The 26,183-nt window shown below is 46.2% G+C and overlaps 1 protein-coding gene across 2 annotated transcripts; it reads right to left on the bottom strand.

Annotated features, from left to right (window-relative positions):
* Positions 1-446: 446 nt before the first annotated feature.
* Positions 447-26,183, bottom strand: MOGAT2 (monoacylglycerol O-acyltransferase 2). 2 transcript variants are annotated; one of them, XM_009566421.2, is made up of 6 exons: positions 26,053-26,183; positions 18,017-18,195; positions 6,667-6,871; positions 5,025-5,199; positions 4,665-4,864; positions 447-2,767 (listed from the first exon to the last, which is right to left on the bottom strand). In XM_009566421.2, the coding sequence occupies exons 1-6, from the start codon at positions 26,144-26,146 to the stop codon at positions 2,613-2,615; spliced, it is 1,008 nt and encodes a 335-aa protein (XP_009564716.1). In that variant the 5' UTR covers positions 26,147-26,183; the 3' UTR covers positions 447-2,612. The 2 variants fall into 2 exon arrangements, with proteins under 2 accessions (XP_009564716.1, XP_053934110.1); XM_054078135.1 differs by lacking the exons at positions 18,017-18,195; positions 26,053-26,183 and adding an exon at positions 10,514-10,690.

Here is a 26,183-nt window from a genome sequence, read left to right as displayed (position 1 = left end):
GAGCCTCATGATCTGACCCGGCTAAGTAAAGCAAATCCAGATTAGAGCCTCTCACAGCAGAAATACTGGAGACATCATGAGGGAAGCAGTCAGAGGAAGAGATAGGCAGGAGGGTAATACTGAATGACTACACTTTTATTTTTTTACCATATTTTCCAATTCAGAATTTCCATAGAAGTCCCCAAAGGGCTGAAATCAGAAATTTCTGCAAGAAAGGCAATGTATTTTTCTCTTCTCCTTGGGCTTGTTTCACAAATCAAAGCTCGTAACAGAAACAGGGGATGCATATGCTGGAAGGAAACACGCTGTGTCATTTTATTTTTAAATGGTCCCTATTTTGGGGTGACAACTTCAGTGTCCCATCAGTCCTAGCATTTATATCTCAAACTGAACCAGTCTCAAGCTGCCGAATCCAAACTCAAATGCAGTTTGTTTTGACTGGATGATCTGGCTACTCCTGTTTTCCTAAGGTTTCTCCTGCCTTGTGTTGCATCAAAGAAGTTTTAATCCTCCAGATAGCTCTGCATGAGGCCAAAATAGTACAAAAGCTTCTCGTCTTACAGCATTTGGCTCTGGCCTCTTGAGAAGATGAGACCTCTCATTGCGCTGACCTCCCTGAATAGCTCCCGGCTGCAAGGGTGCCTATGAATTATAATTTTTAATGTTATATTTGACACAAGCGCAGGCACTGACCTCTCCAGAGTTATATAGGTCCCTGAGGGATCAAGGACATGTTCCAGCCTGTAAGATAAAACTGACCTTGAGGGATGCCAATTATATATAACCAATGCCCTCTTTTGACCCATCTTCTCCGGCGCTATAGTATTCCTTTGCCTTTGGATCTTGCATGCCCCTAAATGTCCCATCAGCCCTCAAACAGCTTCAGATCCCCATTTCTCCTTGGGATGTTTTTCCTAAGCACCCATTTTCTGTCTTTCCTTTCTTCCAGGATGGCATCACCAGTCAGGAAGGTGTTGGACCATCCCACTTCCCAAGTAGGTATACCTCTAGAAATGGAGACATCATCATACCAGGTCCCCAGCAGGGAGGACTGAGGCCTCTGTGGACGTTTGGGAAGCTCACCTTCTAATGCAACTCTGGGTTAGAGTAAAGCTTGGATGGTGATGAACATCAAAAGAAAAAGGTGGAACAGAATTATTTTTATGTTCCTGGTGCATAAATCTTCCTCCTGCTTTAGCACCTCTGTCTTTAATTAAGGGCAGAAGAAAAAGTCTATTAATAGAAAGCAAGCAAGAAATCATAGCAGTTGACCTGCTTTATTTGACTAGATTAAGTGTTGGATTACAGGAGTGTTTAGAGATGTCGATAAGGGCTCCATCAAATTCTTCCCTGTTGTTTCTTGTTTTCTGGGAATAGGAGGGATTTGCAGTGGGTCATTCAGGTTAAGAATTTGGTGGAGTAATTTGATCAGGGCAGGAGAATAGTGGAAAGAAAACAAAACACAGTGATGATATTGTCAGTTTAGAAACAGTTCTGTGTGTTTTCCTTGTGAAGTGTAAATCTTGCAGCTATAGTAAAAAAAATCCCAGGCATAATGAAGTACACATCTCTGCAGGGTTTTCGGTGGCTCCTTGCAGATGGGGAATGGGATGTAGGGAAGAGAAAGAGAAATGAAGGGAGAGAGAAAAGGTGATGGTATGAGGGTTCTGTAGGGGTGATGTAGAGCTGATCTAAGCAGATGGCCTCCTGCCACCTAAAACTTCCACGTTGTGAAATCTCATTAAGTGCAGAGTTTAATAAAGTTCTGGATATCAAGAAGTAGCTATTTAAAGCCTTGATCACCTGCCAAACATGGCTTTATGAGCTTTGTATTTCCTGTCACAAATCACTTCTCCATTCTTCCATCTTGCTGGTGGCTGGTTCAAGGCATTCCCATGCAGCGGTGTCTGGGGTTAAACTAATAAAATTACAAGCAGAACTCCCAGAACCCTCTGGATGAGCCTTTGCTCTTTAGAAAGGTTTTGTCTCTTTTGCCCCGGGAGATGAGGCGACATGTGGCTGCTGAGGCTGCCTGGCATCTTTCTGGAAATATTCAGCTTTCTGACAAAGTGGGTTTCAGAAGGCAAGAAAAGAACCTAGAGCAACTAAAGACAAGAAGATCACCAAGCAATCAATGATCTTTTGTTTACCTAGAGAAATCCTATTTAAAAAAATTTATATATTCAGTAGAATTTATGGTTCATCATCCGTTACTAAATGAAAATAAAGCAAAGGAAACTTTCAGTTATTCATCTCTGCCTGGAAATCTCAAAAAAACTGGCCTCCAAGCCAGACTGGAAGTGTGAGTTTTCTGCTGGGGAGTTTCAACAGTGCTGACCACAGGTGGGATTTATTTTTTTCTTTATCTTTTTCTTTATCTTTTTCTTTATCTTTTTCTTTATCTTTTTCTTTTTATCTTTTATGTGTCCTACAGCTACTAAAAATGAAAGCTCTGTCCCAAATCCCATGCAAATGCTGGGAAAATCAAGTCCTTCTCCTTACACTGTATGGACCATACGCAGACCGTAAATAAGGTGAGGTTGTGAAACAGTTCCAGAGACAGGGAAAAACTTGAAGCATGATCTCCATCGTTTCACCTTGCTTGAGGAACTCTATATGAATTCCAGGTGTCTATCTTCTGGGATGTTATATTTAGCCTTGTGTTCCTCAAAAAGCTTGCTCAATTCATTTAGGTATTTCTGATGAACTTGATCGACCTCTTCTTCAGAGGGTCTGTGCTTCCTCTGCACTGGAATTGGCTTCCCAACTGGAAAATAAGCACAGACATTAGGAGGACCCAGTGTCAGGTCCCTCTGGACACTTTGTACATCTAAGCACAGAGCTTGAGTCCACCTCTCCAACGATGTGGCAAATGGATCTATATGACCAGTCATGCCCTGGGGTTTGGGAGGTAGCGCAGCCAAGGAGGTAGGGAAATGGAGGTTCGGATCATAGCCTCCTAGGTCAGGTGTCTCATTGCAGCAGTTTCCGCATCTGTGAAGATGGTTAATGCCAAAGATCCTGTGTAGCACTTTGAAATAAAAAGTACTGTATCTCATAGAACCATAGAATAGTTTGGGTCAGAAGGGACCTTAAAGATCATCCAGTTCCAACCCCCCTGCCATGGGCAGGGACACATCCCACTAGATCAGGCTGCCCAAGGCCCCATCCAACCTTGCCTTGAACACCTCCAGGGACGGGGCATCCACAACTTCCCTGGGCAACCTGTGCCAGTGCCTCACCATTCTCATGGTGATGAAATTCTTCCTTATGTCTAGTCTAAATCTGCCCCCCACAAGTTTATATCCATTCTTCCTCATCCTATCACCACAAGCCCTTCTGAACAGACCCTCCCCAGCTTTCCTGTAGCCCCTTCAGGTACTGGAAGGTCGTTATAAGATCTCCTCTGAGCCTGCTCTTCTCTGGGCTGAACAACCCCAACTAATTTCAGTTCAGTTCCTGTTGCTGCTCCTGACATCTCAGATGTGCTGCAGATAAAGACAACATTGTCATAATATTTGGATTGGGCTTTACAAGCTCTTCCCACTTGACCCTGGGAATCTCCATTGCAAATGGGAAATCTGAGTCATGGGGGATCCCAAGACTATCTAAGTGTACTAGTGGTTGGAGTGCCTCCAGTTTGCTCAGATTAAAGCTTACGTGAAACACCTGATTTTTATTAGACAAGAAGTATCCATGTATATTTAGAAAATTATGTGGTTTACAAGGGCAAATCTAATTAATTTGATTCCCAGCACTAGAAGAAGCACCTTCCTATCTCCCAGAGCCACCACCAGCAGGACCTCATGGACTTCACCTGCAGGGAAGTCCATGAGATACCTCTCTTGCTCTGGTCTCTTACTCAAATTGTGTTTGTCAAGTGACAAAGGATTTCATCATTGTATAACACTGCTCCTCATCGGACTAATGAAGAGCCCTTGTGATACTGCACAGCTCATAAATCCATTGAGACAATCCAAACAGGTTGTAAAACAATTAGAAGTAATTGCTGGCTGCCAAACCCAATAAGTGGGATGAGCTCTGACCATTACAAACAGCCTCCTTAATTAGACTAATTCACAGAGCATCAGTCACACTGACGGGCCATGCATGGAGTTCTTGAAATCTTGTAAAACTTCTTCAAAACCAAAGACTTTCTTGGAATTTTGTCTCCCATGGGCATTCGTCTTTGGTTGAAACAGCATGACGTGTTCATGTGCAAATAGTTTGGGTTTTGTGGCTCTCTGCACTGGACACTGAGCAATCCTGCGAAGTTCGTAGGTGTTGTTCTAATTGTGTTTGTGAAATTGGCTTTAACCAAACTTTACTGCAGTGGTTCATACCCCTTGTTGTAATGGGGTGGGGGTTGGCTGCAACCCACAGGGGTGATGCGGTGACTGTGTTTGCTCTGGGGCTTTCTCAACACATCCCAGATGACCTTGGCTCTGCCATAAGACCAAGACAGAGTCCCATACCAGCATGACATGTGAGCAGTTGGAGATGCTTCTTTGGCAGGACATTTCCAGCCCATGGCATCTCATGGTTTCTGGCATGATGCTCCAGCTCAGCAGGAGGACGACACAGCCCAGGAAATGTCCCTGATCCTCCCTTTGGCCAAGCTGAGTGTGGCAGGTATCATGCTGGTGTGTCAAGGAAGGACTTACCCACAGTGTAGATGGGCCTCCGATAGGGTATCAGCCCAAAACTGTACTGGAAGATGCCTCGCGCATGAAAGAGGGGAAGGGAGATGCCCATGATCTGTTGGAGCCGGTGCTGGATCTGCCTCAGCCACGAGCCCTTGGGGTTTCTCACCTGCTCAAAGAGGTCGTTCTCCCCAAAGGAAAAGATGGGGACCAGCGGGGTGCTGTGGGGAGTTGAAACCAATATAGCGGAAGATTAGCAAACTCCACCCTAAAACTCCTTACTCCCCTCTTCTCTCCAAAATCAGCAGGAACACCCCATTAAGCAGCCACAGACCAGAGATTCCCCTCTAAAGCATCCCTTGCCCTAAGCCTGTGCATTACCCATGCTGGATAGCAAGGCGGACAAATCCTTTCCTATTCTTCAGGAGCAAGGTGCAGGATCCTGGCCGGGCATCCAGTGCCTCCTGTGCCCCACCAACGATGATGGCCAGCATGTTCCCACCCTCTGGCTTCCGCAGCACATAGGATGCGCTCTGCTTGTCGGAGGAGACAAGCCCTGGTTGGCAGAGAAAAAAAATGAGCATCTGTAAAATCCACATGGCTGTGGTTTGCTTTGCACATTTTCCCCCTATTATCCGCTCCAGAGGGGTGCTAGACACTATTTCTAGAGATTTCCTATACCTCGGCAACCTCAGCCCAGCTCCTCTGAAAGGTGCTGGTTTCACACACAGCTTTGCTCTGTGAATATACAGTTACTCCTTCGCTGTGTGGCCCAGAAGTGAGAAATGGGGAAAAAAAAAATGGGAAAAAAAGTAAATTGAGAACTAGCTGCACTTAAACCCCAGGGAAAATCTGGTTTGGTTTGTTTTGAAATGAAAATGTGTTGAATCCTGAATCATTCTAAAGTCAGTGAAACATTTGCTTTATGTCAAAATGCACACAGATTTCAGTGGATGCCTCTAACATAAAGTGGAATCTAATGCAGAATTTGGTCTCTTGATGTTGTATACTTGAAAAAGTTAGGAATCTTTAATTCAGAAGCAACACTGTTTTGATTTTTTTAAAAACATCCCTGTTTCAGGGGCTGCAATAATTTGCAAACTAAAACCTCTTTGTCAAATGGATTCAATCGACCTGAAAATGAGCTATGCACTGAACTCTCACATTACAGTGATCAAACCTTCTTTTGCCTGGGTCATAACTCTCTCATATCTCACTGTTATGATTCCTTGCTCTCTGTGTAAATATTTTTCCATCAGCGGGAGCCAGGGTTTATGTGGAAAACAGAGTGATGAATGCCCTGGGGTATCTCAGACAGAGTTAGATGCGTGTGTTAAGTCTGTTGTATCTTGCCCACAACATGAGCCCATTTAGCTGAAGAAGTGTCCATTCCCCAAGCTTACCAGCAAAAGATGGAGGTCACCTCCCGTCATTGCCCCAAAATCCAATCCCTACAGGCTCCCTTCCCTCTCTCTCTGTTTAATTTTTACCTATTCCTTTTTGTTTCTACTTCCTCTCCTGCCACGTTTTTTCAACAGTGTGAGCTACTATTTGCACCTTCTGTCCGTGGGTTCTGCCTCCTAGAAAGTGGCAGCAGCTTTAGAAAGAAAAGGTTTTCTCCTTCTTCCAATGGCAACCACAATTTCAAGCCTGAATGTTATTTTCATGGAAAGAAAGAAATACAGGACCGCTCTGCTCTTCTGCTCTCAGAATTTCTGCTCACAATTTGCTCTGCATTTTGCTGTTACATAGCTCCTGGCACAGTGATGCCTTGGACACAAGCAAACTATGAAGTTGAACAACAGAGATAGCAGCTAGGAGCGCAATATTTAACTTCAGAGAGTTTTTGGGTGTCACCTCCAGTAGCTGTGTCTGCGTATGGGTCAGATCAGCCACAGATGGGGATAAAAGGCCCTTGACTCTTCTTCCCAAGCCCCTCTGTTGTTTTCACTTTCTGCCTCCCCCAAAAGCATCCGAGTCACTCACTCATCCCACTACTTGCGTGTGCTGCCCCCCTGCTTACCTCCACTCATCAGGTAGTCCCTGAAGAAGGGGATGCGAAACCAGAGGGAGAGCATCATCAGGTGTGGGGTGATACCTGGGAAAATCGTGGAAAAGCCTGATGCTTCTGTGCAGAAATTGAGAAAAGCTCCTGCTGCCAGAACCCCGTGGGGATGAAATCCCATCAGATAGTTCTCCCTAGGGTCCAGCTCTGCCGTCTTCACCAGCTGGACACAGGAATGAAACCAAAACAGAGCCATGAATTAGTGCTGTTACCTTGGGGAGGATGGAGCATTGACTCTGGAGAAGACATGCGGGATACTTGGAGGGGGTATCTACCCTACTACTCTCTGTGCCTTCTATTGGAAAAGGTCAGCTGAAATAACTCATTATTTTTTCACTGAGATGTATTTCATTGCCTTTATTTCTGTCTCCTCCCACCCACTGGCCCCCAAATGACATTTTCAATGGCACAGTACGTCACGTTGCCTTGAGCCAGCCTGGGTGCAGTTTAGAACTGACTTTGTTTGAAGTATCTTCTAGTACATTTTCCAATATAGTAAAAAAAAGCTGAAAAGTGAGAAAAGGGTGATTAGGGTGGGAAGATCATGGAGCAGATCCTCCTAGAAGCTGTGCTAAAGCACATGGTGGACAGGGAGGTGATTAATGGCAGCCAGCATGGCTTCACCAGGGGCAAATCCAGTATGACCAACTTAGTGGCTTTCTATGATGGGGTAACCACATCGGTGGACACAGGTAAACTGATGGATGTGATCTATTTGGACTTCTGTAAAGCCTCTGACACAGTCCCCCACAACATCCTTCTCTCTAAATTGCAGAGATATGGATTTGATGGGTGGATGGTAAGGTGGATAAGAAACTGGTTGGATGGTCATATTCAAAGAGTAGGTGTCAATGGCTCAAAGTCCAGATGGAGGTCTGTGACAAGTGGTGTCCCTCAGGGGTCCGTACTGGGACAGGTGCTGTTTAATATCTTCATCAATGATATTGACAGCGAGATGGAGTGCACCCTCAGCAAGTTTGTGGATGACACCAAGCTGAGTGGTGTAGTTGCCACATTGGAAGGACAGGATGTCGTACAGAGGGACCTGGACAGGCTGGAGAAGTGGGCCTCTGAGAACCTCATGAGGTTCAACAAGATTAAGTGTAAGGTCCTGCACCTGGGTGAAGGCAATCTCTGTTTTCAGGACACGATGGGGGATGACGTGCTTGAGAGCAGCCCTGCAGAGAAGGGCTTGGGGGGCAGGTCAATGAGAAGCTCGACATGAGCCTGCAATGTGTGCTCACAGCCCAGAAGGCCAACCGTATTCTGGGCTGCATCAAAAGAAGCGTGGCCAACAGGTTGAGGGAAGTGATTCTGCCCCTCTATTCCTCTTCTGGAATATTGTGTCCAGTTCTGGGATCCTCAACATAAGAAGGATATGGAGCTGTTGGAACGGGGTACAGTGGAGGGCTACAAAGATGATCGGAGGGCTGGAACACCTTCCCTGTGAGGACAGGCTGAGAAAGTTGGGCCTGTTCAGCCCAGAGAAGAAAAGGCCCAGAGAGATCTTACAGTGACCTTCCAGTACCTGAAGGGGCTACAGGAAAGCTGGAGAGGGGCTGTTTTTAAAGGCTTGTGAGGGTGGGATCAGGGGGTACGGGTATAAACTGGAGAGGGGCAGATTTAGACTGGACATTAGGAAGAGTTTCTTCACCATGAGAGTGGTGAGACACTGGCACAGGTTGCCCAGGGAAGTTGTGGCTGCCCCATCCCTGGAGGTGTTCAAGGCCAGGTTGGATGCGGCCTTGGGCAGCCTGATCCAGTGGGACGTCCCTGGCCATGGCAGGGGGGTTGGAACTAGATGATCTTTAAGGTCCCTTCTAACCCTAACTATTCTATGATTCTATGGTTCTATGATTCTATTTCAAATCATCCTTACCTTCACCTCACAACTATAACAGCAAAGGGAGTGCAGATTCACTCTGGTAATGATCCATGTAAGGCTGCTACCTGGTACAGTGACATGTCCCTGCTCAAGACAAGAGTGTGGACCCAAGGTTTGCCCTGTCCTGAAGTACGTGTCAGGTGATCCAAGAATGCTTTTGTACATGATAAGGAGAGATCTAGCTCCAAGACACCTAACAGAGAGCGAGCTGATGGTTTTCTTTCCACTGGGGAAAGTCTGCAAGAACCCAGTTGCCTGTGCCTGTGTTAAGTGCCCAGTTAATCCTTGAATCCATGAAAGATCAATGAAAATCTGCCCAAGATTGTTGCACTTTTAGTGGGAGAAGGGAATAGGGAATGCCTATGTCCAGCCTTTAGAGACAGACTGCATGAATTGCAGACACAGGGCAGCACAGGGCCAGCCCTTGAGGGATGGCGAGGCAGATAGCTGAAATGTTCAGCCGGTCTGAAAGTGGATTTAAAGCCTGGAAGATACTACATGGGAGAACAGGCACCACAGCAGAAGAAGGGATGATTAAAGAGAGATAGGAACATAAAGATAAAGGGAGATTTGGACTCTGTGGGTTACATTTTCTATGGACTGCCCAGAGGAGAGGGGCAGGTGTGAGAAGCTCACCCTTCAGCTATGCCACTGAGAAAATCCTGCCATAACAACATCAGCCAGCATGCGCATAACCGCAACAGAAACAGTCAAAACTGATGCCTCTGCAGCCTTTCTGTGGATGCCAAGGATGTGCACAACACTGAAGAAGGATAAACCTTTCCAAGGTTAGCCACAGAGCCACAAGGAATTTCCAGACAGCTCAAAGGCACTTGTGTTCAAGAAGAACAAAAGCCCTATGTGTTTTAGCACATCTTCCCTCAAAGTACCCTGGTCCCCTCCACACTCAAGGAGCAATTAACCGTGCATGTGTTTTCCTAGAAGCAGCCAGAACCACAGGTTAATCATGAGGGTGTATTTTACTTTCTTATACCGTGGCTAATTTTCCATCTGTCCTGAGCTACTGTTGACTGTATACATGTGCCCATTCAAGCGCCTGCTCCTAATGAGGGGAATAGACAAACAAGAGTCCCGTCGCTGCCCGGGCACGGAGGTGCCTACGCAGGGAGAGGGGCAGATGGCTGAACTACTAAGTGCCCAGGGCCCCTGCCACGATTTGCTCATTTTTCACTAATCTCAGCTTGCATCGACGCTTTCTGCATTCACCTTCAACTTCCAGACAGCCTTTCATCCCTACATGATTTATGGGCAGGGAGGTGAGATGCTAGGGTGTGTTGGAAACTACTAAATCTGCATCTGCGTACGTGTGTGTAGGGCAGCAAGAAGGGGGAAAGTGACAGCAGGCTAAATGCCCAGCTGCTCCTCAAGGTCACACCATTTTCTTTGCTAATGAAAAGTCAAATTCAGGGTGTCTGCTAAGCTATGCAAACTGCTTCACTAGGAGAGTTCCCCTGTGCTAAGACACCACACATCCTTAAAAACTCTCCCTAGGAGACATCCAGACACTGTGCTCACTCAGTGAAAGGCAAGGGAGTGACTTAGTTGGGTTATTTGGCTTCATCCAGGGCATAAGCAAAGGAGGAGAGAGGAAAGTTCCTCATTTTGTCACAGTGTCTATTCACATTTGGATGATTTGGCCAGAATTTATAGAGAAGCCAAAGAGCTTGTATAAGACTGAGAGGAAATTTGTAGCAAAGGAGGCTTCTGGACTCTACCCTTATCCTTCTGGAAACTCAATGCAGAAACTCAATACTCCCATCTGGATTGTTCCCTCTGTTAATTCGCTTCCTCGCTCTTCTCCTTCCAGAGGTCAATCTCTGCTCCCAAACTGCCAGGAAAGTTAATACCTGATGCAGCACAGCACAGCCCTCTCCTGCACTCCAGCCCCAAAATGCTTACCAGGGCTGGGGTTAAGGTGCAGACGGGTGAGACTCTCCTCCCTCCTGGCTTGGCCGGGTTCTCATTTCCACACCCACCGGATGGCATCTGCTGCTCTGGTCTTTCTGGGTGAGTTGAACCTTTAATAATTGTCACAGAACTTAATGGTCCAACCAAGGAAGTCTGTGCATAAACATCTGAGTGAGACAAGTGCCTGACTTGAAGTTTTTTCTTGTAAAACAAGAGCAGTTTCTTGTCTCAGAGACCTGAGGGATGCCAAGTTAATGTGTATGACCTATGGCAAGGAGCTGTTAGTAGCTCAGGGTTGTGCTGTCCAAATGGAGCCATGGGTTTGCTGACTTCCCTGAGCTCCTCCTGGGCACGGTCCAGATGCTGGCTTGCTTCTTGACTGCTGACAGTCATAATGACCCTTTGTCAAAGCTGTTATGAGTCCTTCCAGATCCCAGATCTGGGGTGATCTTGAATTTCCGAACAAATTAACTTAAACTAGTGTTTGGAAGGATGAGACCTACTTTATGCTCCTCCCTCATGAAGGAATATTTTGATAGCTACAGTTGTTCAGTGCTCACAATGCTCTGTAGCAGCACCTCCCCTTTGTCTACTCAAATGTGGATCCAAGACATGAGTGAAAACCTGCACCAGTTCCCCCAGCTCTTGCAGAAATGTGGTGAGACCTCCTCTATGCCCTGACAGCTGGGTTAGGGAAGTGTATACACAGACTTTCAGAAGCTCTGTTAGGAACTCATGTACCAGCAAGGATCTCAAGCAAATTAATCCAAATTAATTTTAAACTGGATTAGTTAAACCGTATTAACATCCCAAGCAGATGCTCTTAGCTAGAATTAAAGTGGCCTTGATTGGTATTTGTTTTGGCTGTTGTTTGTTTTTTTAAATTAATTTTTGAGTGGAATTAAGCTAATCGGAATTAGAGCTTCTGAATGATGGTATCAGAACAGGAATTGAGCACTGATTTAACAAGGCTGCTTTAATTCACCCATCAAGATATGGTTAGGGTTTTCTGGTTGTCCCCTGTGGACTGGACTGTCCTGTCCCAAATCACAGAAAGAGAGAGGGTAGGTTATTCCCTGTGTGGGGCTGGTGCAGTACTGCTTCGGGAAAGTAAAATTTTCATGAGTCCAAAGGGCTGGACATCTCCATCATGCTCTAGAGATGAAGTGATACCCAGGCCCCCAGTCAGCATTGTTTGCAGGGCTGGAGAGTTTAAAAAGTCATTAAGTGTGCAATTAGATCAAGTCAAGCTGAGACAAGTTTGGCTACTGCTCAGCATGCCAGGGGACATGAGCCAGAGAGACCACTGATATATCGTGACATCGCATCCTCAGAAGAGATGAACGTGGGTTGGGAGACAGGGGGTAGCATGACATCAGCCCAGTAACCATTTGCAGAGCAGTGGATGATGTGGTCAGGAAAGCCTGTCAGCAAGCTTGCACTTTCTTCATTTCAGGTCTCCCAAATTGAATTGCTATTGTATTTCTATCCTTCTCTAACCCCAAACTCTGTTTCCAAGGATGCTATGTTCATGAATCTACTCTTAAGTAGGATAAACCTCCTTTCAAATTTGCCCAAAACAAATCTTCAGGTCCCTTGTTGTCTACCCAGGCACCTCTAAAGAGCATCTCTCACAAGACAAATCGTGCAGCCAGATCCTCTGTGGGACGAAACCTAGTAGAGGAACCCAGCAACCCAGCCAGATCCAAAGAAGGAGAAATTGTGCTAAGGTAAAGAGAAGCAGGTAGCCCACCCAAGGGTGTCTGGACAGGAGACCAAAGGAGGAACAAATATCCCAGTACTGCTAGAAGCTGCAGGGGAAGATAGGTTTTAGGTCCCAGCAATAGCAAGAGTCTGAGAAGGACCATTGGAGAAAGACGGGTTTGGGCACTGGGGTTTTCTTCAGGTGCCACAATGCCAGATCAGAGCTGTGTTTGCACCAAGTATTAGGGTTTATGACCAGCTGGGTGGGTTTAAATTGAGTTAGGATAGGACTTCTTCATCTTCACTCACAAAGCTGGTAAGGATGGTAGCTCCAGACCACACAAGTCTTCCCTTGTACTTCTGTGATGATGTTTTTGGAGTCTTGTAGGACTTCTCTTATCCTGTGGCTTAGCATGTTGCTTGGCAGTGCAGATGGGACACAGTCCTCCAGTGGACCTGACCTAAGTGGTGGACTCTTACTTAAGGTCACCCAAGGGAAGAGAAAAGAGGGTCAAGACATGGGACACACAAGTTCCTCAGAAAAGTAGAGAGAAGTGGCTTTGGGTTATTTGGCCATGTCTTGCTTTTGCTCTAACAATCCCCCTTCTCTCCTCCAGTAAACAGAAAGAAGTAAACTGAACAGCCAAGACTGCTCAAACTCAGAAATTATACTTAAAATCATGGGCCACCACACAAAATCCCCAGTTATGAATAATACCACTCCTCTATGAAAAGAAAGAAAACTTTCCTGGAAGGGCTCGATTCACTCAAACTTGATTCATTCAAGCCCTGGAAGGGCTTGATTCATGCTGTCCCCTCTCTGTAACACCTTGTACTTCCCCCAGACCATAGCACATTCAACTAATCCCCACCATTATTAATGCAATTATAGCAATGGATGAGCTATGGGATGGAGGCATCCCAAATCACAGCTTCTAGGGGTCAGCCAATACTCCAGTAACTCATTTTAGTTACACTAACAAAAAAAACCAATAATGCCAGCAAGTCCACAAGCACAATGACAGAGACCAGGACTCTGGCAGCTGCTACAAATAATAAGGTCCAAGGCTAGTAAGAAATGTCCTGTGGCTCTTCACAAGTAGAAAACAGTGCAGTGAACACCATGGGGACCTTCTCTACATGGCTGAAACTTCTCAGGCTGTCCTGAATAAAGCTGGTAAGATGGTGGCTGCTGGGATTGATCTGAATGATGACAATGCCCGAAGACAAGAGATGTAACTCTAAGACCTTAGTTTTAGCTTCCTGCTGCTAGATTTAACTCATAACCCAGGTTGTATGATCTAAAGGTGAAATGTCTTGTGTAAACCAAGCATCCAGCCCCAGTTTATAGCCAGCAAGAGACTGTGACTGCTGTTTGAGGACTGTGGTAGAGATGGATCTTGTCAAGCTTAAGCCTTCCTCATTTCACCTCAATCCTCACCTTCTGCACATCCATGGTGCTCCTCAGCTGAAGATACCAAAGCACCTTGGCTGTATGTGGGTGGTTGGTGACAGCAGTCTTATAGCAGCAGGAGGTGATAGGGCTGAGGACAGAAGCAGTGAAGATGCACATTGACTTGGCCATGTGATGGAGAAATTTGTTTTTACTGTAATGCTGGGTGTGTGCTTCGTAATAAAGATTCCATGCAGATAAACAATGGGAAAGGGACTGTGCGAATGGATACACTGGTTTGCACAGAGACCTGGCAGCAGCAGACAGATTATTATTTTTTTTTATTGAACATAGCATATGTAGAGCATTCCAAGGTGTCCAAAATCTCTGAAAGCAACATCAGTCCACAGCAGGCATCATTGGATAGTTGTTCAACTGTAGCCTACTCCACACAGATTAATTTTGCACCTTTCGGTCTGTTTTCCCAACTTTTAAGACCCAGATGAGCTCAGTCACATATTGCAGGCCTACCGTGAGTCATATAAAGAAGAAAGCGTAGAACAGGGTTAAAATACGGGAGAGTGAAGCAGAAATAACTTTCCTGGGCAATGCACTGGGTGCCTTTTTGGATTCATAGAACCATAGAGTGGTTTGTGTCAGAAGGGACCTTAGAGATCATCTAATTCCACCCTTCTGCCACGGGCAGGGACACTTGCTAGGTCAAGTTGCTCAAAGCCTCGTCTAACCTGGTCTTAAACACCTCCAGGGGTGGGACACCCACTGCTTCTCTGTGCAACCTGTTCCGGTGCTTTTTCTTATCCCCCTTTTAAAATCACCCAGAGTCATTCAGGTCTTGCCCGACCCCATAGCTTCCAAAGCCCTTACTGGAATGCAGTTAGCTCCGAGGTGAAGAGCATCAGCAGCACAGCGGTGCTCGGGCAGAGGCAGTGTCGGCAGAGGGTGCTCTTTGCACGCTCCTCGCAGGATGGCCGCAAACTGCAGCGAAGTGCAAACTCATTCTGCCCTCGGAATTGCTCATCCCAACCTGTCTGTGCTTTCACAACAGCAAACATGCCCAGGGATCCTTCAAAGGCAGCATTTAGCACCACTTCCTAAACCAAAATAGCAGCTCTTCCTGCCTCCAGATACTGCTGCGCTGCCAGGATCTGGGGGGATTAGGAGCCACATTTAATCTCCCAGAATGACTAATCCTCCAGGGCTGAATGAACTCAACCTACAAACAAATACAGCTTGGGAGTGCCATGGGTAGGTGGGACGGGATTTGCATGGGCTAACCAGGGAGTTTCCAGTGAAAAGAACAGGGAGATAAAATCATTGAATCATAGAATCATAGAATCATAGAATAGTTAGGGTTGGAAGGGACCTTAAAGATCATCTAGTTCCAACCCTCCTGCCACGAGATCTTCACGATGTGTGTGGTTCACCAGGGGAGCTCCTTGCTGCGGGATGCTGGGGATGCCAAACGATTTTCCATGCCCTTGTAGTGACAAAAGGTATCAGATACATTCAGCGACAGCTGTTAAATCTTATATTCTGGTTTAGAAAGTCCTTGAGTAAATAAAGTGTGGACGACAAAGAAAATTATTTAAGGCAATATTATTATGCAATTGCTTGTTTATAATACCCTTTCGATTATATTTGTGTTTTCTGCTGTCATTTTGCAGAGCCCACTGTGACTTCTCCCAGACCAGCAGTGAGAAAGGCTCCATCGACCCCTTCCTGCCTTCAGCCACTGAGCTGCTGCCAAGCCCAGTAGCCATGCTCCCTCTACTGGTCTTACTGGTCCTCCTGCCAGGTCCCCTCTGCCTTGCAGTGGCACTCAGGGAGGGAAGGGTGGAGGACAGATGGACAATGCAGTGTGGTGTTCAGGAAGGGGTATGCATGGCCTTACAAACGGTTGGCAGAAGTGGTGTCACAGGGTTGGTAGCTGAACATCAGCAGAGAAGTTCATCCAATACTGCACCACCATCAGCTTATGGCCAAAAACAATTTGCAGAATCTATATTGCATACATTCATTACAGCTACATGAACAGCTCGTTCCAATTCTAACATTTTCTAAGGCAATCTTGAGAATGATTTATTGGGAACTCACTAAGTGTTTCCTATTAAACACTCATAAAATATTACTTGTGCTTGATGGTAAAAGCTTTCCTAGGACGTGTTCTGATTCCTTTTCAAAAGACTGTGATACACCTTTTGAGGACCTTGCTTTGAAGTTCATCCTGAAGCCCTTAAATCACAAGTTAAGCTTTGAGATTAGCCATAAAATAACTCACTGCAGGTCCTTAACACCGCTTTCTGCCACACCTTTGAGGAAAGAAACTCAATGACAATAGGACGCACACAAAGTACACCTACTCTGATGGATGGTGTTATAGAGAGGTCACTTGGAGATGCAGTTCACCTATCTGAGACATGAAAAGTTTGGCTTGCATAATCCAGTTTCCAGAACAAAAATAAGTGGATTTACTTGAATGATCCACAGCAGTGGAAAAGGAGAGTGATGGTCTGGTTCAGCCCAGCACATCTATCTCTACCACTTGCACCCAGGTCCTGTGAGAGACAATCCCAGGCTGCACGGTGCTGTATGCCATTAACAGACAGCACTGCCCTTCACTCCTTCACCAACCCAACAGGCATATTGGGGATGAGATGAAAATTGAAATTAAAGCAAATCGAAAGCCTCCGATTTTCCTTGTGAAACATCTGCTTTTGGAGTACTCTGGAGGTTATGCCTTTACAGGCACACCTAAGCATATCTTAGAATCATAGAATCATAGAATAGTTTGGGTCAGAAGAGACCTTAAAGATTATCTAGTTCCAACCTGCCTGCCATGGGACATCCCACTGGATCAGGCTGCCCAAGGCCCCATCCAACCTGGCCTTGAATATCTCTAGGGATGGGGCAGCCATCAATTCCCTTAGCAACCTGTTGGAAGGGAGTTTCTCTTCTGGACTGATGCACTGTGCCTTGACATCAATTTTTTAACAAGGTTGTGGTTTTGCAAAGCCCCTGTTTTACCCAGGGTCAATATTGTAGTGAGTTGTGGCCTGCAAAAAGGGATGATATAACATCAGAAGATACATTTTAGACACCGTAATTTTGGGGGGGAGATGTACCCATCTGAGTTGTTTTAACATAAGTGTGTATAAGATCCACTCAGAAATGGTAGGAGAGATCCACACAGACTCTATCTTCTCTTTTTTTTGTTTGCTCAGCCCTGATTTCTGCCCTAAGTTAATCTCCTTCCACACCAACCCTGCAGTCTGCACTCCAGGACCTTGAAAGTTTTGGATATGTTTTAGAGAGGATGTGCAGATTTTCTCCTTCCGTTTGTCAGCAAGAAATCTCAGGTTTTACTGTTGAAATGCAGGGCTGGGTTTCAAAAGAGCTGGCTCTTCTGGTTGAGCAGCAAACATGTTGGGTGGCCTTGGGCACATCATCTCTGGTCTTCAATTTGCTCCAGCTCCCCCTAATCTTTATCCCAGACCCGACTCTACACAGGATGAAGTCTCAACCTGGGGTCTTGTTTTTCCTTTGGGCCGATGAGTCCTTTGGCTGTTTGGGCTACGCACCCCATTTTACCTGAACTGTAGCACCCCACTCCTTTCTCCAGACTGTCTCTAACCACGAAGCACAGCTGTCCACATTCCATCTGAGTTCCCTCAACAGTTAATGCTTCATTAAAGGAATTACCTTACAAATTCCCATAGCTTGGTCTACCATAGGAACTCACTCCCTTGCATGGCCCAGGAACTTTTCTACTGCATTGCTCAGATTTGTACTGACTTGTTAAATCTCTGAGGCAGGACTTCATGCTGGCCTATGTATTCATGCCATGCCAAGGGGATAGTAGATCAAGAGTAAGAGCAAAGGCCAACCAAATGCACTAAAGTAAATCAGGGAATGTCACAGAAGTCCCTCTCAGCAGAACAGCAACCCCGTGAGACTGCCTGTTCCCCAAAAGAAGGGGATGGTGACCTTAAAAGGCAACAGGACCTCTCAGATTTTGTTTAAAACTTGGCCCTGTGTCTACTGGGTAAATGCTGGGCAGTCTGAAGAGCAGGAGTGTCACAATATACACATGGGAAACAGGCAAAGGGAGATTTCCCTAACTGCTGGAATGTAGCAAGTTTAAATGGGGGGGATAAAAGGCAGATGATTAAAGAATGCAGTTGTAAAAATGGTAGCCTACATTTTTTTTCTGAGTTTCGCAGTAATCTAAGAGCTGGGAAGACAATCCTGCCTTGAGACTTCAACAATGAGCTTCAAGAACCTCATGCCACAAATGCTGACCCCAGACTACCTCAAAATACCAAGGACAAAGTTGGTCCCTGGGTTTCCTTAGAGCTGGTGAGATCGGTGGCACTTACCGTGATGGGGAAATAGTCCCTCATGTACCTCCAGATGACACTGTTCCGGATGGCATGGATTCGCCTTCCACCCTTGCTGGGCTTTTCCCTGTCTATGAACCACCATGCAGCGTAGAGGGCACTGACCAGCCAAAAACGGGTGAAGAAGAGGGCGATGAAGACAGCTGTGCAGCACTGTGCTGAGAGAAAAGCCAGGCAGTGAGTTGGCAGTTGGGTTGGGTTGACTTTGGGAGAAGAATGATTCATTTGAAGGAATTTAATCTGTTTGGATCTGTGATGGAGCCCAAGCCTTCCTTAGACTTGTTGCAGAAGAGTTGGTTTCTTTCCTATCTACAGCAGGAATCTGGAGAGCAGTCAAGCATCATACTTGCAGCATCTACCTGTTTTTCCAAAGGCTGCTGTGTCCCACTCATTTTACAAGACTGATGGATCTCACTGCATCCCAAGTGTCTTCATGTATCAAATCTCTATCCCTTTGCTGTCTGGATTTTCTCTAGAGTCAGTCTGACTCCTGCAATGACAATGCATGTGTTTCACCCCAAAACTCTTGTTAATAACCTCTGATGACACCTGGCATTTTGCAAAATGCAAGACACTATGCCCTGTCCTGTACAATCCCCAATAGCTTTGTCCTGAAATATCAATTCCTCATTTTAGATGTGTCTTGGATTTTTAATTTTTTATCTTCTCATAGATAAGATTTTACTTTTTATTGAGTTTTTTTCTTATTGATTTTGGACACCTTCCTCCTCTCCTCAGGTTCACTCTCAATTGTAATTCTGGCTTCTAGAGGATTTTCAGTCCTTTCAACCTAAGTGTCATCACAGATTTTATAAGAATGCTCCATTTCATTCCCTAAGACACTAACGACTTGGGACTTTCCCAAGCCATTAAAGAATTTTCTGAGCTGCTTCCAGTTTTGCTCAGCTTTGCCCTCTACCTCCCACCTCCCTCATGTCCTGTGTTTTGGCATGGGAACAAGAGAAGAGAAGTCTGTGTGCACACAAGAACCAAATCCCACTCAAGGCCAACAGTGTCTGCACAGAGACTGAGAAGTGCTGATGGCCACCAAACTGACACCTGATAAAACACATGCCCTCTGGAAGCCTTGGTGCTGTCTGGGAAGGGGCAGACTGAGCTAAAAAAAAAAATCCTCTTTGCCTTCTGCAGCTCATGGGCTGCATCCTGTCTCTGGGTCTTCAGCACAGATCCACCACCCAGGGCTGAAGTATTTGAGACTGGAGATGCACTGTTAAATTTCAGCTTCAGCCGTGACATAGGTGCATCCATACTCTCATCCTCTGAGACACAGATTTTCATCTTTGGGAGTCTCCTGGCACCTGTCCTCTCCACCTTATCTCAGCTACAGACTATCACAGAAGATGTACACAATCCTCTCATCTGAAAACCTCCTTATACTTCCCGTTTGCTTTTACAGCAAATAAGGAGGAAGGAGATATAAGTATAAGTAAGTAGATCTGGTTTGTAGTCTTTTTTTTTTTTTTTGTAATAAGTCACCTTGATCTCAGAGATCTGTCAAAAAGAAATCCCTGCCCCTTTCTGAAGCACTGGTGTGTCAGTACTTGTACTTCCTATGGGGAAAAAACCCAATAATGTAGCAGGATCCAAAATCTCCTCAAAGCTGAAATGGAAACTTAGGTCTTCATACAGGCAGAGACACTGCAGCAGGTGCCTGGGTAGGCACTAAAACAGTGCATGGAGAAACACTGCAGATCTCTGCAATGCATCCTCCGGGTCAGAATGAACAACTGCTCGTACCTGGTACCACTCCTTTCAAGTGGTACAGACACGGTCTTTATAAGTCTTGAAGAAAAAAGCAACCAGCGTGGAACAAATCTCCAGAGTCCACAGGACGCATAAATACTGCTTGAGGAATGATGCAGAGATTGCAATTTTGGTGCACCTGGGAGCGAGGTCATCAGGTCTGCTGCAAAACTGTGCAATACCTAATTCTCTTTTTATCATACTATGCAAAGCTCAAAGTACATTCTGCAAAATTAAGGAGTTGTTCTTGTCCATATCCATGCACTTATCATCCAAGCGAGGCTTTATCTTGCAATTATATAACTATTAATATCTCCCTTGATTTATTTGCAATTCAGCTTTTTTTTTGCAGGACAGAATTTGCACACAGTGACCTTCACTCAATCTTAACATTTTTTTTGTGTGTATGCACTTATAAAATCTTACAGTGTCCTGGTTGCTGTGGGAAAGGACCCCATGCCTGTGCCAGGATGGATCCTCAATCTGAAAGTTGTTGTGGATGGGTCCAAAGAGACAGGAAAGTTCAAGAAAATGTACAGTTAAATCCTACTCTCTGCATTCAAACCAATCCTAGCCTTAGGCAGACACGATTATTTATGGGCTATATTTCGGTAAGAAAGGGGGACTCTGTACCATGGCTTGAGTGTGAGGGGGAGTCCCTGTTGCTGCTTGGGTTAAGGGAGATTGCTGTCCCCCTTCCAACTCTGTGTGTCATGTCTTCAAACTTTTCAACAAAAACATAGCAAAGGCAGTACTATCCCATGGATTAGATATAGAGATTTTCCAGACAATGCAGAAGATATTTGCCATAGTCATATCACTGCTTCCTGAAAGCAGTGACAGGTCCCTAGGCTGGCTTCACCACCAGCCCTACTGCCCAAGACCTCACTCTGTTCAGCCTGGTTTCAGGGTCCCTTTGCTGGCACCATCCTGGCCTCTTTTAGGTTACACAGGAGCCTCTTCACATCTTAAAAATCTCCTTGTTCTCCAAGGCACTGAAAAGTAACATTCCTCACAAGAATGTGCCAAATCCTGCATCCATTTGAGCTGAGGGCTCAAAGCTGGACGGAAGGACTGTGCACAATAAGCCAAGATCTATTTCTATTCAGGCAAAGCCCAAGTCTTTCCTGAATCCACAGAGGAGGGGCACACACACTCCCCTTCCTCTGTGGTTCATCTCCCAGAAGCAGAGCTGCAAGGACAACCTAAAGTCATCTTTTTACCCCTTCTGCTTCTTTTCTGCAGGACAAGGCAGAAGGAATGGGTGACATGCAGAAATATTTGCTCGTTGCAAGGTTGTTCCCCATAATCATTGCTTTCTTCCCTTGAGAGGAATCCTGAGAGGAAAATGAGGAAATCCAAGAGTTTCTTGCCTGTCCCTCCTTAGACCAGGGACAAATTCAGAGCTTCCCAGATGAGAGCCGTATTTCCCTTAGCATCTGCTTTCCTATAAACTACTGTCATTTTCTGGGCTACCTGCCAGGCATGCACTTTAAAGAATATCACAAATATGGCATTAGGCTCTTGGCCAAGGAACCTCAGCAGATATCTCCATTCTAGGGCCAAACTCCAGCCTATGTACAACCCACTGCGCCCACAAAACAACCTGCAATGGGCTGCTGAGTCTCAGAAATGCCACTAGAAGAGATGGTGGTCTGTGCTCTGATGGGGACTGGGAAAACCTGCAAGTCCTCCATTCATTAGAAACCCTTCTTTGAACTCATCAGCTGTTAGGACTCTGCAAAGCTCTCTATCTTAGAATCATAGAGAGGTTTGGCCTGGAAGGGACCTTAAAGACTATCTAATTCCAACCCCCAGCCTGGAAAAGCTTCCTATGGAAACAAACTGTCTGGTGAAGATGGGGGCTGCGTGTGCAAAAGATGCACAAATGCCAATGAGATGTGTTTACAACATGGCTCACTGCCTTTTAACTATTCTTTAACAGAAAGGAGGGAAGAATTACCTTTAGTATTCAGACATAGCACCATTACATCTGCCTTCCAGCTTTTCGATCTGATAATCCTCTTGATTCCCAGTCTGAGGCTGCAATGTCCCAAGCCATAGCTGCACACTCAGAAGGAACAGGCAGGCTTGCGGTGCAATTGCAAACAGACCTGGTCCTCATCTCCTCCCTCTGCAGGTCTGGTCTTCTGAGGTAGCCCAAAGGCACAGGATAAATTGTTATAAAATGGCTTAAGCTGTTACACAACGCCTTTTCAAGGTACACATCACCATGGTCTGCAAGAGGAGGTCTAAGGCGTCATTACTACATCCTTGCAATCACATCAGTTCGGTTATCTGAGAATGGCCACAGAATCCTGTGCTGGGCTGAGATTAGCTGCTGCACTGCCTACACTGCCATGGAAAGTGAAGAGACCTCTTCAAGTTAAAAACAAAACCAAAGCACTTGACAGGAAGGAAAGCTCCATACGAACCATAAATCTCACACTTTCTGTTTAGGCCAGGTGCTGGGAGGTTTGTCTGCAGTTGTCCATGGTAAGGTGTCACTCTTGGTGAAGCCATTGTAGGACATTCCTGGACTGCGCGGTCGCCAAAGTCTGCACCCAGCCTGTTGACCAGGGGTGCTTCTGAAACAGTTCCGCACAGGACCCAGCATCTCACATCTCCATGGCCATATTGGAGTTAGCAAAGAGAAGACACATCCATGTAGATGTGACAGCTTTCTTGGACCCCCTCATAGGCCAAGTGGTTTCCTGGGCTGGGATCCCTCAAAGAAGCTCAGAGCAAAAATGAAGCGTTTAGTTATGGGCATCTTGTGCTAAATAGTTTTGTCATGAGCTGCAGGTCTCTCCCTTGCTGAAAACATGGGCGTATCACAGACAATGCACATGTATATGCCATGGCTTCCAAGGGAGCCACAGGCTAGAAGCACATGGAGGACTTTTCTGGTCAAGTCAGTACAGGGATGAGGTCCCATCAAAGTGCTGCTGGGCCCAACATTGCTGCTAACCCAGCATTTGCTCATTCATCCTGAAAAAGGGAAAACAACAGTCTACAGAAAGAGATTTTTGGCATCACAGTAGTCCCAGAGTGGGTCAAACTCATATTGCAGTGGTCAGGATGGTTTGCCAGATGCACGTTGCCAAGGTTCCCAATGCTAAGTTAGAGTCCCTGACAGTGACAGCCTGCACGGATCCTGTACCCCTCAGTACAGCCAAGCCTGACGGCCCGGCCAGGCTCTCCCAGGCTGTGGACTACGTTCAGCTGTCAAGGGAGCCCGACTCATGCTGGTACCGCACGCCCTTTGAGCCAATCCTGCTGATTGAAAGGGTTCAAAGGCTGGATGCTGTACGCTGGCTCTGCAGAGGCAGTGTGCCTGGGTCTTTTGCCTCTGCACCGGGTTTGTTTGCATGGGTTCAGCCCTATCATAATGCTTCTGCATGGTGTATCCAGATAAATGCCCATGCCCAAGTCCACGGAGACCAGGAATGAGAGAGGCAGCAGGAAGCAGAGTGGCAGGTTTGAGCACCAGCTTGCTGATTTCCATGCCCTGTGAAAGCCTAGCTGCGCTGCATTAGAAGGAGGCTCTGGTCAGTACTGGAAGATTGCAGGTGGGGGAGGCAATAGGGTCCCCACTCCACACCCTACATCCCACTCTTGCACCATGCACTCTTCCTCCAGCAGCTGTCAGCATCTCAGGCAAATGGCATCTTTTTTCTCAGTGCCCTTCCAAGGATCATCCTCAAGCAAACTGACAGCGCAGACAATGCCTGCCTGTTGCGAGAGACGCTGCAGCAGAGCTCCCTGCCAGCACCAGGGTTGAGCTGCTGCACTCATCCAGTGACCCGCAGAGAATGAATGAGCCCTTCACTCAGTGCTTGGCATCTCAGGGGATGCGCTTCCACAGCCATAGCAACAGCTGCCTGCGACCAGTGCTACCGAGCAGCGGCTGTTGGGATCTCCATCCAAAGGGCTGTTCAAATATCTGGCAGCAGTCAGCGGTGTGTTTTCTGGAGCTCCTTTCTGGCAGCAGAAACACAAGCCCATCTCAGAGAGAAAGCAGCAGCCGGTGGCTGCTCCTGTCCACTGAAGGTTTAATCTCTGTGCCTGAGGGTTATAACTGAGTGTGGCATGGGGGGCTTGACAGTTCAAGACAGGAAATTAAGGGTATACATTAACATCAAGCTTTCACAGTTGTTAAACTGGGAGCTTTTGGGTGGAAAGCTCCATGCCTAAAGAAACTTTGTAAAATTAATCAAACCCACTGGAATCTCTCTACAAGGTTCACTTATCACCTGTCTAATGCATTTGCTATTGCATTTCTTAACTTCTTTTTGTTTCAGATTGTATTAAAAAAAAAAAATCTGTAAACTGTAAAAATCTGTAAAATTGTTCAAGGAAAAGGCAATAATGTCTGGAAGGCCAGCCATGGAGGAGGCATGGGCTTGGGTCTTATCCTCATGTGGAAAAAGTTCTATTTCCCTATAGGAGGAAGACTCTGCATTTTGAGCAGACCACCCAGCTGTGGAGAAATCCCCCTTCCTGCACATTTTCTATGTTTCTGCTGACTCCAGCAGTCATTTCCACCATAGAAAAGTCAAGTGCCATCTTGAACCAAGACAGGACAAACCTCCAATGCAAGTTGTTTTGCTGGAAGACACTGTTAAAGCTCCATAAACCCCAGCTGCATCCATGCTGGGAATGGGGATGTGTTGTTGTCCCTTGTCCCTTGTTAACCTTGCAGCCACATCTCTACCATGCCCCATCCTGTCAAGGCACTATGGAAGGAAAACCAGGCACAGGAGCAAGAAGGGAGCTACAGAGCACCCCAGATGTCCCCATCTGTCTGGATTTGGCCAGGGCAGCACAGCTTTTTCCAGATCTTCCCTTCCCTGTTATCAATGCCTATATCTCCTGCAACATGATCTCCATTGTGCAAGGAAAGGTTGCTCAGAGCTGAGATCTCTCCTGCACTAGAAGAACCCAGGGTTTATAACACAAGTATGCGATGGCACCAAGTGCCCTGCACTCTGCCATGTCATAACTGTGCTCTGCAGCAGCTCAGCTGGCTGTGATGCCACTGCCACATGAAGGTTTCCCCTCCCTCTGGAGAGGGATATCCCCCAGCTTGTCCTAGAGCAACCCAAGAGGCGACACTGCTTACACCTCTCTGAAGAAACTTATCAGGAACTTTTGGCTGGCCCAATGGGTGCAGAGGTGCCCATTCAGCCCCAGGGCTATACCAGAGTTTGTATGGAGCTATCTCAGAAATTTAAGGAGGCTTTGAAACATGCCTACGCTTTCTTTGCAGGTATTGTTTTGGAGATGCTTGTATGCCAGGACCCATATGTACATGAAGATCTGCTGACTCTGTTTATTTGGACTAGTCAACAACTACCCTGACACAAAAAAGCAGAAGCTTTACACAGATCCCATCTAAGATTAAGAATTGGCATGACAATGGCAAAGTCCAGGTTATCACTTTCAACTTGGCTCCTGATGGGCTGTAAATCACCCCAGACAGTCTGTGTTCTCTGTTGACCTGGCTCTGATTCTCCTATCTCCTTGTTCCCTAGGGCTTCCTATCCAAAACTGCATGTCTCTCATTTCCATGAGGACCTGATGCCCTCCAGGCAGCAGTAAGTTTGTCAGGGTCCCAGTTTGCTGATGTGTCTCTTCCCAGCCTGCCTGAGTTTTCCTGGAAATGCCCTTTTGTGTTGTGCAGGGGTATCTGTACAAGATTCCGCAAACTAGGTGAAGGGTCTGTTTCCAGGGTTGCAAAGTAAAGTCCCTCATGTTCTTCCCATCGTATCATCCCTCAGGCATGGGAATACCGTTTCTCATTACTAATACTAGGCAGGGCAGCATCTTAGGTCAGGAAAACACTAAACATAAAGAGCAGGAGAAACTGAAACCCCACACGAATTTAGCTGCTGTATAAGACCCATAGATGTTCCCATGCACATGGCCATGTAGTTCCTTACTGCTCAGATCAAGGGGTGAGAAGAAACTAAAAAAAAAGAAAAGGAAAAAAAGAACTAAAAGAACTGCTTTAGTGAGACAGAGTGTCCCACGCTGCTCTTCATACGACGAGACAAACAGACATGCAAGTGCAACGTCTGCTGCTAATCACTTGTCCTACCATGGCCTGGGATTCACTGCGGACTCACAGAAGATACCTTTAATGCTACTTTCCTTTGGTGCCAGGTTTTCTTTGGGGTCAGAAAGAAAAGGGATTGGGGTAAAAGCTGTTCTGGCTTCTCAGAGAAGGAAAAGGAGATGCCTCTTACCTAGACATAGGAAGCTAAAGACCCATTGAACCACCGACGCTGTCTGAAGCCTTCTCTGTAGTGGCACGGAGAGTGGAGCAAACTCAACCTTCATCTTGCACTCTGCATGCACGTCTTGAAAGGAGAAGGAA

The sequence above is a fragment of the Cuculus canorus genome, chromosome 1 (genome assembly GCF_017976375.1).
Source record: "Cuculus canorus isolate bCucCan1 chromosome 1, bCucCan1.pri, whole genome shotgun sequence".
Classification (NCBI taxonomy): domain Eukaryota; kingdom Metazoa; phylum Chordata; class Aves; order Cuculiformes; family Cuculidae; genus Cuculus; species Cuculus canorus.
This window is presented reverse-complemented; position numbering and strand designations above follow the sequence as displayed.